This window comes from Zingiber officinale, chromosome 5A, assembly GCF_018446385.1.
Source record: "Zingiber officinale cultivar Zhangliang chromosome 5A, Zo_v1.1, whole genome shotgun sequence".
NCBI lineage: Eukaryota > Viridiplantae > Streptophyta > Magnoliopsida > Zingiberales > Zingiberaceae > Zingiber > Zingiber officinale.
In genome coordinates this window covers 66,733,971-66,747,866 of record NC_055994.1, presented here as the reverse complement: position 1 = coordinate 66,747,866, position 13,896 = coordinate 66,733,971, and the positions used below count along the sequence as shown (strand labels likewise).

At 44.5% G+C, this 13,896-nt stretch overlaps 1 protein-coding gene across 1 annotated transcript; it reads left to right on the top strand.

The window, feature by feature from the left end:
• The first annotated feature begins 11,551 nt into the window (after window positions 1–11,551).
• Window positions 11,552–12,040, top strand: LOC121979610 (protein lin-28 homolog A-like). Its single transcript, XM_042531604.1, has one exon. The coding sequence runs from the start codon at window positions 11,552–11,554 to the stop codon at window positions 12,038–12,040; it is 489 nt and encodes a 162-aa protein (XP_042387538.1).
• Window positions 12,041–13,896: the final 1,856 nt, after the last annotated feature.

Below are 13,896 nucleotides of genomic sequence, written 5' to 3'. Positions count from 1 at the left end.
AGACTTGATCCTTGGGGACCCAATAGTGACCAGTTCCAACTTGATTAACCAAGTTGGATTTTGGCACCCATGCTTGGACAATTTTTCTATTATTTCTATTAACTAGCGATAAATATGATTTGTATTTTATTTTAGTTTTAAATCCAAGTCCAGTTTTGTTGTAAACGGCTCGCTGTTTTCCAAGAATCAGATCCAGATTCTTGGAGCCCAAGGTGAACCGTTCCAACGTGTCCTTGAGTTCTTTAATTTGAGCTTTCAAATTAGAATTTTCTTCCTCAAGTTGTTGGACTTGAGTTGAACTTCCAATTTGAACTGACTCAGTTAAAGAGCTCGAGTCAGTCGCTTCCATAAGGGCTGTTACCTCCTTTTGGAGTGACTTAACCCGGACGTTGGATTTAGCCAACTTTTTTACTAAGTAAGGTAATAATTCATGCAAGTTATCTAATTGAAATTCTGCGAGTAGTGAACTTACAGTGGGTTTTGGTCCTTCGGAAACGAATGCAGATTCGTGGCTTTGATCAGACTCAGTCCCGGATTCGCTCTCGGTTTCTGACTCATACTCGGACTCAGTTTCCGCCACGGTTGCTAGTACTGGTAGAGCGAGGAAGCTCGTCGGTTCTTCTTCGTCGGACCCGGATTCATCTGAAGACTCGGACCATATCTTTTCCTCTGTCTTACTTGTACCTGCAACCATCGTAATACCTTCCTCGGCCGAAGTAGTATTATTCTGCTCATCTAATTCAAATAAATCATTTATTAAATTATGTTTACTTACTTGAGCGTCGGAAGTGCCCTCGTGTAGTGTCATCAACTTTTGCCACAACTCTTTTGCACTTGCGAAGGGGCCGATGCGGTTCAGTTCTTCATTGGTTAGGCCACATTGTAGCATGCAGGTTGCTTTGGCATCGGCTTCAACTTTTTTCATTGTGCTAGAATCCCAGTTGATGCATGAGATAAGTTCTCCGGTGTCGTCACATGGAAGTTCAAGTCCGGTCTGGATGATGATCCACATCTCGACTTGCGTCTTGAGGTGGAATTCCATCTGGTTCTTCCAGTATCCAAAGTCCTCGCCAGAAAAGAGCGGCGGTCGGACGGTGCAGAATCCTTCTTGGAATGCCATTTTAAAAGAACCTTGCACACAAAAAATAGCAAAAAAAATGTACCAGGACTTGATCCTGGATTAGCAGTGCGGTATGGAAGGATAGAAATAGAAGTTAACCAGTTTCGAGAAAAAATAATAAAATATTATTAAAAAATATTTAAAAAATATTATTTCAAATATTTCCAAATTCAATATTTTATCAATACTAATAATCCGTGAAAGGATGAAAATGAATTTTTTGAAAATAATTTTGGAGGGAAAAAACGAAAGGCGTATACCAGTTCAAAGCCACGAAAAATGCTTGAATGGTGGTTGCACCAGTTCAAAGCAACCCCGCTCTGATACCAATTGTTGGATCGAGACGCGCTAGAGGGGGGGTGAATAGCCCTCATGGCTATTTCGTTCGATTATCGGAAAACTATCAGAATAATTAAAACGCAGCGGAATAAAATAAATAAACACAGAGACACAAAGGATTTACTTCGTTCGGAGCCTAAGGCGACTCCTACTCGAAGGCTCGTGATCCTTGATCGCTTTCTGTGGGCAACAACTATAAACTCGAAGAATATTACAAACTTAGAACAATTTGCTAATTAAAGAAATACAATACCGACGATAGAATCTAAGGAAATCGAAGTATCGGGTCGTCAAGTCGAGTTGAAGATTTCTCGGGATGTCGCGTTTAGCAGCCAATTGAAGCACGATCACTTGTAATCAGATGTTTTGAGGTGCTGCTCGAAACCCCCTTATAAAGGGTGTCCAAGGCACCTTGGAAGCCTCCGAAGGCACCTCCATAGCTCCGAGTCCACCGTGCATATGAGCGCTGACCGTTTTGCGCTTATCACCTTGAAGACGCCTTCATAGGTCTTCAAGGCGCCTTCCAAGGCGCCTCCATAGCCAACCGAGGCGCCTTCAGCCCTGCTTCGGGCCAGGTCAGCTTTTGCACCCGAGGCGCCTCCAAGCACCATGGAGGCGCCTCAGACACTGTTCATCCGAGGGAAAACAACATTATTTTGTACCTGCAAGACATGTTAGTCCCAAACAATATCCTGCAACACAAAGTTAGCATAAAACAACAGTATGAATATGATAAAGAACGTTATTGTAAGACCGTTGGGCCGGCTAGAAGGGTTGGTAAATAACCTGTCAATTAAAAACAAACAACCCTTCCTCGAACGATTAAGCTAACACTTGTAAAATGAATTAAGCAGATAAATAAAAGCATAAAAGAAAAGACGAGGCACCAGATGTTTACTTGGTTACAACCGATGTGGTTGTAATCCAAGGAAGATTAAGCTCAAAAACTCCTTCAGGCGGAGAAGCCTCTTACAGTGTTTAGGCACAGAAAACAGAAGCTTAACTACAACTAAAGCATACAAGTGTTTGGAAATAGAATGATCGTGGTTGTTGAAAAGCTTCTGGACCAAGGCTATATTTTAGCCTTGGTCGGGGCACCTGGAAGGTTTCCGGGCGCCCTGGGGGGGATAAAATTTATCCCCCAACGGTTGGATCGAGTCAAAGCTCGATCCTGTGAAAAAGTCACTTCCGGGCCCGGCGCCCAGACCAAAAGTCAACCAGTTGACTTTTGGTCCGTCTCTCTTCGGTTCGCCTCGGTCCGGGTCTTTCTACTCCGGCTCCACTTGCTTGGGTGATCTCTGACATCTGGAATAGGGCTCACCCGAACCCATCTTCCGGTCTTCTCGAGCAGCCTTCCGCTCCGGCTTCTCGTCCCTCAGAATCGCTGCGTGTTTCCTTCTCGTCCACCAGCGTACTCATCCGCAGTCTTTGTCCCTCGGTCGCACCCTATGCCGACCTTCTCGCTAGCTGCGTCTCTTGCTCCCCGAGCAATCTTCCGCTCCGGCTTTCGTCCCTCGTAACCACCACACGCTTCCTTCTCGTCCACCGGGGTACTCTTCCGCAGCACCTCGTCCCTCGGACTGCCGTCCTTCTCGCTAGCTGCGTCTTCCGCTCGAGTACCTGTGCTCCTAAGTTCCTGCACACTTAGACACAAGGTTAAATACAACGCAGGACCTAACTTAACTTGTTGTTCACACCAAAACAACCTTAGGGTTCCAACAATCTCCCCCTTTTTGGTGTGATCAACCCAAGTTAAGCTAGGGTCAAAAATGGATATGAAAAATTAAACAATGTTCAATTTTCAATTTTCAATAACGTGCAACATGATAGAAAAAATGAATTCTACCTCCCCCTAGCCTTATACTTTCCCTCTTCTCCCCCTTTGATCACAATAAAAATGGGGTTTGAGAAAAAAAAACAATCTAAGGGTTTGACACTTAGAAAGATTATAGAAATCTATTTCAATGATTTTCCGAGAAAGCATATTTCCAAGTTAAGGAAAAAGATTTCTAAGTTAAAGAATAACTTTTAAAAAATTTCTAAGTTTTTACCAAAAAAAACTTTCTAAGCTCAAAAATTTATGCAAGAAAATTTAGGAAGATTGATAACATTAAAATAATTTTCTATGCATTTATTTATTTTAATGCTTATATCAAAAAGTTTTAAATTTCCATTTCAATTTATTAGAACTTCTTAAATCACACTTTTTCAAATTTAAAGCCACAAATATTAAACATGCAATAATTTGTATCATGTTAATTTATATTATTTTTTGAATTTCAACTTCACAAAAATATTCAAATAGCATAGATTCTAACTTGATAAAATTTTTTGACAATATAAAAAATTCTTTCGGCAATGTGCAAAATTCGTTCGAAAGAATATTTTGTAATTTGCAAGAATTTTTTAACAACAAAAATTCTAATTTACAGGAATCTATTAATAGATTTCTTAATCCGAAACACCTTTTCGGTGACTCAATTTCTAAATCGCATAATTTTTTCGAGAGAGAAATTTGTAATTCGAAAAATTCTTCTAATTTGCATAATTCTTTTGTCAAAATATTTTTAAATTTGCAAATTTTTTTGATAATATTTCTAATTTTCAAGACAAATTTGACAATTGATTTTCTAATTCAAAAAACTTTTTCGGTAATTCAATTTTTAAATCACAAAAATCTTCAGGCAATTTTTCTATTGAATTAACCGGTTGTTCAGAAGGTAGAGACCATACCTTACTTACCTCGTCGGTCGTTGATTCTCCCCCTGTTGAGTTGCTTTCTTCCAATATCTCTCCCCCTTCAATGATGCTCACTTGGGATGAGCTTTCTGTGTCCTCGGGATGGAGATCGACTATCTCGACAGTTTCCTCATTCTCGGACTGTTCTGGCATTGAATCGGTGTTGGATTCATCCTCGACATTGGCTGGTTCTTCGTAGATCTTCAAGAACTTTTCCCACAGTTCTTTTGCATTTTTGTACTCTCCGACTCTGTCGAGATCTTTTTTTCATATTACGGTTAGAAGATGGAATTCAGCTCGCCCGTTTGCCACAAACTCGTTGCATTGCTTCTTGTTCCAGAGGCGTAGATCGAGTTCTTCTCCATTCGTTGTCTTTGATGCTTAATAGCCAGATTTTAATATGAAAGAAATACCAACATCAGAATTAAGATATACCTCCATTTGTTTCTTCCATGAAGAAAACTCCCCCTTGAATGCTGGTGGATATTCGCTAGCTTCGACCATCGTTTTATTGCTTCAGACGGCGGTTAGTCCTTCTGAGGCGCCTTGGCTCTGATACCACTTGTAAGACCGTTGGGCCGGTTAGAAGGGTTGGTAAATAACCTGTCAATTAAAAACAAACAACCCTTCCTCGAACGATTAAGCTAACACTTGTAAAATGAATTAAGCAGATAAATAAAAGCATAAAAGAAAAGACGAGGCACCAGATGTTTACTTGGTTACAACCGATGTGGTTGTTAATCCAAGGAAGATTAAGCTCAAAAACTCCTTCAGGCGGAGAAGCCTCTTACAGCGTTTAGGCACAGAAAACATAAGCTTAACTACAACTAAAGCATACAAGTGTTTGGAAATAGAATGATCGTGGTTGTTGAAAAGCTTCTGGACCAAGGCTATATTTATAGCCTTGGTCGGGGCGCCTGGAAGGGTTCCGGGCGCCCTGGGGGGATAAAATTTATCCCCCAACGGTTGGATCGAGTCAAAGCTCGATCCTGTGAAAAAGTCACTTCCGGGCGCCCCGGAGCCAAAAGTCAACCCAGTTGACTTTTGGTCCGTGCTCTCTTCTCCGGTTCAGCTCGCCTCTGGTCCGGGTCTTTCTGCTCCGGCTCCGCTTGCTTGGGTGATCTCTGACATCCGGAATAGGCTCACCCGAACCCATCTTCCGGTCTTCTCGATCAGCCTTCCGCTCCGGCTTCTCGTCCCTCGGAATCGCTGCGTGTTTCCTTCTCGTCCACCAGCGTACTCATCCGCAATCTTCGTCCCTCGGTCGCACCCTGTGCCGACCTTCTCGCTAGCTGCGTCTCTTACTCCCCGAGCAATCTTCCGCTCTAGCTTTCATCCCTCGGAACCACCACACGCTTCCGCAGCACCTCGTCCCTCGGACTGCCGTCCTTCTCGCTAGCTGCGTCTTCCGCTCGAGTACCTGTGCTCCTAAGTTCCTGCACACTTAGACACAAGGTTAAATACAACGCAGGACCTAACTTAACTTGTTGTTCACACCAAAACAACCTTGGGGTTCCAACTGTTATGACAGTTTCTGGACTGTCCGGGTCTAACTTTGGATTTCCTTCCGGAAACCCTAGGTTGACCCGACGCCTACTGTTCCCTCTACGGGGAACGCGTCCTCACCTACTCCACTCAAGAGATTTACCTGTTGCCAGTGCGATCCTCCAGATCAACTGGACTTTTGCTCAGCACTCGACGCTTCCGGACTTTCTGCTGGACATCCGCTTCCCGGCTAGTCCAGTCTTTCACCTGGTTCGCGACACCAGGACTTTCCACCTAGGGTTACCACCCCCTAGGACTTTTGCCTGAAGCTATCGACCTGCCAAGACTTTCCGCATAGGGTTACCACACCCTATGACCTAGGGTTACTGCCCCCTAGGGTTTTCCCTTTGCCTAACCGCAGCTAGGACTTTCCTCCACCTTGGGTTACCGCCCCCTAGGACCTAGGGTTACCACCCCCTAGGACTTTCACCTTTGCCTAACCGCAGTTAGGACTTTCCTGAAACACTCATTCAACATGTTAGATAACAACAAGACTTAACTTTGAACCCTTTGCCATTATCAAAACTTGGGTTTGATCGTCGGATGCTTCCCGCACCAACATACTGTACCTAACTGCGAGTCGACCAGACATTATTTTTGCAGTAGGTATGTGTGCACGATACCAATCTTGTGCAAAAGAGTCTCACTTAACCCTTGTCAAAAGAATCCTTAGGTATGTTAAGGGAACCTTAAATGTAGGACTATGGTACCCTAGATCTGGCACCCTTAACCTAACTGGCTACTCTGACTCAAACTATACCGGATGCAAGCTAAATAGAAAAAGCACAAGTGGTAGCTGTCAATTTCTAGGACAATGCCTAGTAAGTTGGTCAAGTAGAAATCAACACTATGTTGCTTTATCTACCACTGAAGCTGAATATATTGTAATATCCCGGTTCTGAGATTCTGGTTAAATATAGCTTAAAAGGTTAGACGATACTATCCATATCACCAAGGTGCACCTTCCTTTTCGGAAGCCCAAACTTAAGAACTCCAAAGTTAAGCGTGCTTAGCTTGGAGAATTCTGAGAATGGGTGACCTCTTGGGAAGTTTTCCAGGGTGCGTGCGAGTGAGGACAAAGCACGCTGAAAGGACCTCCGATGGTCTGTGGAGCTAGTCATCAAACCGATAGGTAATTATGGTGTCGTTCCTGGTTCGGTCTGGGTGGGGCCCGCCCCGGCCGGGGCATTACAGATGGTATCAGAGCGACCTTGCGACCGTGAGTGCGCCTGTGGCAGGAGCACCCAAGGCACCACCTAACAAGGGAGATTCTGAGATTTTTCTGTGGTATGATTCGTGGTTACACACCGAGGACGTTGTGTCTTTAAGTGGGGGTGATTGTAATACCCCGGTTCTGAGATTCTGGTTAAATATAGCTTAAAAGGTTAGACGGTACTATCCATATCACCAAGGTGCACCTTCCTTTTCGGAAGCCCAAACTTAAGAACTCCAAAGTTAAGCGTGCTTGGCTTGGAGAATTATGAGGATGGGTGACCTCCTGGTAAGTTTTCCAGGGTGCGTGCGAGTGAGGTCAAAGCACGCTGAAAGGACCTACGGTGGTCTGTAGAGCTAGTCGTCAACCCGATGGGCAATTCTAGTGGCGTTCCCGGTTCGGTCTGGGTGGGGTTGGGCCGGGGCGTGTCATATATAGCCTTAGGTGAATGTACATCTCAGTTGCTATGGATGATGCATACCCTTAAAGACTATCAACTGGAGTATCATAAAACAAAAATCTCAATTGATAATATAAGCTCAATAAATCTAACAAAAAACCCTATTCATCACTCAAGGACTAAACATATAGAAGTGAAGCACCATTTTGTAAGGGATCACGTAGCTAAGGGTGATATTGAACTCAACTATGTTGAGTCAAAATCAAACCTAGCTGACATCTTCACAAAGCCCTTACTTGAACTTGAGTTCAGCTCACTTAGAAGACAAATAGGAATGTGTTGGGTAGAGTAGGTAGTGAGTTTCAAATAAGTTTCCTAGCTTCACTGTTCTACTTGTTTTCAAAATAAGGTTTTAAACATTCTAGGAAAATATTGTCTTTAAAATTTTAATTTTACTAGATTTTCAAAATATGGAATTAGCTTAGGCTCTACCCTAGAAAACTTGCTCCCCTAAGTTTTAGCCAGAGCATCTCACAAACACCAAGGCTTACCTTGCTTGTGTTTGAAAAACATAGAACGGCGTGAGATGCATAGGGTACAGGCTAGACTCAAGAATGCTTATATCTGTGCATCAATATGAGTCTGGGCGTTAAACACCAAGTCAACAGTAATCATGTGAGATACGGCAAAATAAAATAACCTATAATCATTTATGGGAATTTTTAGGTATTTTTCTGGATTTATTTGGAGGTTGGATGGAGGAGTTTAAGGGGATAAATTATCGGGCTTAAGATGGTAATGAAAATCATCATTAGAGGAGGGTTAAGGGGTGTTTAGGATGTAACCTAACCTAACCCTATAAGCAGCTACAGTGCTTAAAGCCCTAAAAACACTGTTTCCTCCTCCTGTTCGCCCCTTCTACGATTTCCTACGACCCAGCGCCGCGACGGCACTTCGCACCCGAGCTCACGACGTCGCGGAGCTCAGCGAAGCCTCGCCGAAGCCTCTAGTCCTCTACTCCGGTTCTCTACCCTTTCCTCTCTTCAGTTTGCTGCCTCGTGCGAGGACCATCGGGCAGGAGGAGCAGGGATGAAGATCGGAGACGCTGAGGGTCGAATCGCCGGAACCCCGAGCTCGATCCTAGCTGAGGGTGCGTTCCAAATAGTGGTCACGACGTTCCCTAGCCCTAACGCCAAGCTGATTTGTCAGATTTCACCTCGCCGCTGGCTATCAATGTGGTATTGGGGGTAAGGATTGTTTCAATTAGGGTTTGGTAGCTAGGGGATTTACGATTGGTGGCCAGGATAGGAGATTGGACTGACTAGGAGTTGATTCTAGCAGAAACACACGGTGAGGACCTCGGCCAAGCTTCTCCAGCAGCAATCCAACACTGGCGGACATCCCCAGCAGATGATTTCCGGCCGTGAGTCATTGGGTAAGCCATTTTCATCTTTGGATATAGATCTACAGTTCTGGTTGTTAGGTTTCGGTTGGGGTTATGTGTTGATTGGGTGTGATTGTGTTGTTGGTAGCCCTGTGAGAGCTCAAATCTGTGAATCTGTAGCATCGGGTAGCATCGGTGTGCTAGCGCCGGCGATCTCACCTTCCGGCAGAGAGTCAACAGTAGGGAGCTCACCGTGAGGTAAAGCTTTAAATTTTTCGAATACGTATTTATGTATTGGGGATGAAATGCATGATCTGGGAATTCTAATTGACATAGTTTCGGTTGGGAATTGTTTGATCTGAAGACATAAACTAGGGCTTTGGTTTAGATTGTGCAAATCAGTGCGGATTCATTTGGTTAATGAATGGAACTCGGATTAAAGTCGTTTGTCTTGTATAGTAGTGTAGTTAATTAGTTCCATATGTATTCAGTTAAAATTGATACGTTGACACAGGACTTTGATCGGGACGAGCGTCGTGACGAGATTGGCGTTGGATTCAGCCTACATTTAGAGCCGGGTACTTTTACTTGTTTCTTTAGTTATTGTTCTTGGTGCATGAGTAGCCCAGATAAAGTAGAGTTTATCTTGACTCCACTCATTTTATTTCTTGTGCTTGACACTTTATCCACTCAATCTTCGAGATGTTCACTTCCGTATCTATACAGTCTCCCGTTGTTATTTTTGATAACTAGCAGATACTATATGCCATGTTTACCTGTTTGATTACTGTTTATTTATGCTTAGTATTGAGCATGCGGATTCATGTAGCATACCTGATTTTTGTATATATGATGACTGCTGCATTATTCACATCATGTCATGCATGCATCGCCGATGACCTTGGCTCCCTTGTTGTTGAGACGGTCATTGGCCAAAGTCGCACGCTCGGCCACTCATGGGTAGTGGCGGCTGGAGTTGTAAGCCGCAGGGACCCTGTTGCTATGTAGCTATTTAGCTACTATGCAAACTGTCCACTCGGTCACTCGAGAGTAGTGGCGGCTAGAGTGTTGTACAGTTGTCATCGATCCGGCCTCTCGACCATACAGGGGTCGTGGTGCAGAGACGTGGGCGGGGTGAGCATCCGTGCATACGTCGTTTCTATTATACCTGTTTCTGCTGTTGTATGTCTACTTATGCTGTTCTATTACTACATATTTGTTATGTATGCTTGGACACTGATTTCTTGGACAGTATACCTTACATGTGGTCTGGGTGATTATGAGTAGTACTCTAGCAGTTTATGTTACCTCAGACCTTATACTAGCTTAGGAGATGGTATCAGGTATGAATATCTACTTTGTTTTACACAGTAGTATCTGCTATTTATCTTTCCGAGACTGTATCCTTTTGTATTCCTGTTCTTTATTGTACTCATGCACTGTCTATTCTATTACCCGCTGAGTCTTTATACTCACCACCCACATTGGTAATTTCACCAGGTAGCTGATAGCGATGCTAGTACACTTGGAGGAGGATCCCGACTGCCGGTCCCACATCACTTCCGAGGACGGTTTTATGGTTTTTGTTTTCATTTTATTGTGAGTTAAACCTTTGAATTTAGCATTGTAATAATTGAGTTGTGGACTTGTTATTTTGTATTTGGTTGTTTTGTCGAGGAGTCAAGCCGGGCCGGCCCGCGGTGAGTTTTCGTTTCTTTATACTTGCTATTCTTGTTTTCCGCTGTGTTTGATATAACAGCCGTGTGGGCTGCATATTATCTGCGTGGTTGTGATTTAATTTGCATATGTATTATCTGTTGGTGATGTATACCGGCTCCATTTGTCACTGCTACAGGGGAGGTGTTGTCCGATTTTCGTCGGACAACCTTACTCTCGGGGCGTGACAATTTATTGGTATCAGAGCTACAAGTTTACGATGCCAAATTCGTACGTTTTGGATTTTCCGTGATTTTATTCCTCGAAGTGACTTTTTGGGATTTGGGACCAGGCGACGGCGGAACACCTCCAAGTTATAGGCTGTAAGTTTTATAAGTACGAACTTATATTGTTTGTAGTACTTATTAGTGGTTTACACCAAGTATAAGACGTGGTCGAGCGGTAGCCGGTTCTCATCATGGTCTAGGACGACCACAGAAACAACCCATTGAGGCTGAGGAACCAGAACCAGTGACTCAGGAGGCAGATTCTTCTAGGGATCCAACTGATGTTGAGACGGTTAGTCGGGGACAGACCCATCAGACTCCTAGAGATCAGGGACGTCAGCCTCAGGAGATCCCTTCAGTCATACCTTCTGGTAGAAATTGGGAATTTCAGCCTCAGGGGATTCCCTCCGGGATACCATCAGCATTTCCTACTCCTGCTACTACTGACAGGATGAGGGATAGAGCGCGTATACCACTGTTGGCAAGGTCCGTCAAGGACAGGGTTACTCTATACCAGGGCGGAGCAGACCCCTGGGCTGCTCGTAGCTGGTTGAAGAATTTGGAAAGCACTTTCGGATACATGAGTTGTTCAGATGAAGAGAAAGTGGAATTGGCTGCGTATCATCTCCGGGATCAGGCAGTCACATTGTGGGAGATGCAGAAGATAATCTTTGTGGAACAGCGCATCACATGGGTGATGTTCCGGGATGCTTTTGAGCGGCAGTATTTTCCATCCACATTCTGTTTAGCTCGATGCCAGGAATTCCTGAATCTCAAGCAGGGCGATCGATCGGTGATGGAGTAGAACGCTGAATTCTGTAGATTGGCTGAGTTTTGCCCTCATTTAGTGGCACAGGATTATGACCGGATGCAGCAGTTCACCCAGGGTTTAGCAGCATATATTCAGCTCAGGATGTCAGGATTTCTAAGTAGCTCCTACCGAGAAGTTTTGGATCGTGCACTGTTTATCGAGATGACTCAGCAGCAGGTAAATCAGGAGAAAGGCCATGATAAGCAGTCATCACAAAAGAGAGGGAACCAAGGTCAGAGTTCACAAGCTACCACGGGAGGATCTTCTCAGCCGCAGAAGTCAGGACGGACATCTGATGGAACATCTCGTCCTCCTCAGCATGGTTGGAAGAAAGATAGAACGGGTTCCAAATGTTACCAGTGTGGCTCCAAGAGCCATACCAAATTTCATTACCCCTTGGATCATCCCATTTGTTATTATTGCAAACAACCAGGGCATGAGAGTCGGGATTGTACGTTGAAGGCACAGTTGGAGGCTACTAAGGGTACATCACAGGGGGGACAGCCCTCACAGACACGACCACAGAAAGGAGCACAGAAGAGTTAGGGTGCTCCACGTCAGCCATCTTCTCAGGGACAGATATATCATATTCAGGGTCAGGAACCAGCGACTACACAGTATTCTGCTGCGATGTCTTCTCATCAGGCCTTTCCAGTACAGCCAGATTTTCATCCACCTCAGCTTTATCCAGCATATCAGCCTCAGTCTCAGTATCAGCAGCCTGTTCCCGCACCTAAGATGCCAGCGCAGACCTCTTCAGGGGTACCACAGCCGAGCTCAGAGGTGGGTCGTGTTTATGCTGTTACACGGGAGGAGGCACAGCGAGCTGAGGGATCGGTTTTCCGAGGTACTATTTCAGTTTATACTGTTATTGCAGATTTATTGATAGACACTGGTAGTTCCCATTCATTCATATCTCGAGTATTTCTGGGTAAAATCGGGAGATTGCCTAGTCGTCGGACACACGGGCTAACAGTATCTCTACCATCTGGCGAGGTACTAAGTATTAGTCTGGAAGTCAAAGGATGTCCTTTAGACTTCAAGGGTCAGACTATTATGGTGGATCTGCAGGTATTAGAGATGGTGGAATTTGACATTATATTGGGCATGCATTGGCTGGCCATGAACCATGCCACAGTTGACTGCAGAGCGAGAGTAGTCATATTCCGACCTCCCGGTCTACCATCGTGGACATTCATCGGAACCGGGGGTGATGGGATATCAGTCATATCAGCAATGCAAGCGAGGAGATTACTGTTGCAGGGTTGTCAGGGATATTTGTTGTCCATGGTTAAAGCTGATACAAATACATTACCATGACTCTCGGACGTTCCTATTGTTCGAGAATTTTCAGATGTATTCCCTGACGAACTCCCCGGGTTGCCTCCTAAAAGGCAAGTCGAGTTTACGATTGAGTTGGTTCCGGGAACCGCACCGGTATCCAAGACCCCCTATCGTATGGCACCAAAGGAGTTAGAGGAGCTGAAGGTTTAGTTGCAGGAGCTGTTGGACAGAGGATTTATCCGTCCCAGTGTTTCTCCGTGGGGAGCACCAGTATTATTCGTTAAGAAGAAAGACGGATCACTGAGATTATGTATTGATTACCGACAGCTGAATGCGGTCACTGTCAAGAACAAATATCCATTGCCACGTATAGAGGATTTATTTGATCAGCTGAAGGATACCTGTGTATATTCAAAGATTGATTTGTGCTCAGGCTATCATCAACTCAGGGTTGGAGATGCAGATATTCCGAAGACAGCATTTCGCACTCGTTATGGTCATTACGAGTTCTTGGTAATGCCATTTGGGCTTACCAATGCCCCAGCAGTGTTCATGGATCTGATGAACAGAGTATTCCTCGAGTACTTGGATCAGTTCGTTATTGTGTTTATCGACGATATTCTGATATATTCCCGATCTGAGGAGGAACACAGGCGACATCTTCGCATAGTTTTGGAGACGCTACGGCGAGAACACCTCTATGCGAAGTTTAGTAAATGCGCCTTTTGGCTACCTTCGGTGGGTTTTCTTGGACACGTTGTCTCCAGCAGAGGTATATCTGTAGATCCACTAAAGATTGAGGCCATCACTAGTTGGGAGCAGCCGAAGACAGTACAGGAGTTTCGTAGTTTCTTGGGATTAGCTGGGTATTATCGGAGATTTGTTGAGGGCTTTTCCAGCATAGCCTTGCCTTTGACACGATTGACCCGGAAGGGGGAAAGGTTTAGCTGGACAGAATCTTGTGAGCAGAGCTTTCAGGATCTCAAACGGAGACTTGTTTCTGCACCAGTGTTAGTACTTCCCTCTGGCATGGATGGATTTGTACTTTTCATGGATGCATCATATCAGGGATTGGGTGCCGGACTTATGCAGCGCGATCGTGTGGTGTCATATGCCTC

Coding starts and splice junctions, on each gene's coding strand:
- LOC121979610 (XM_042531604.1), top strand. CDS start 11,552: ATGCAGCAGTTCACCCAGGGTTTAGCAGCATATATTCAGCTCAGGATG.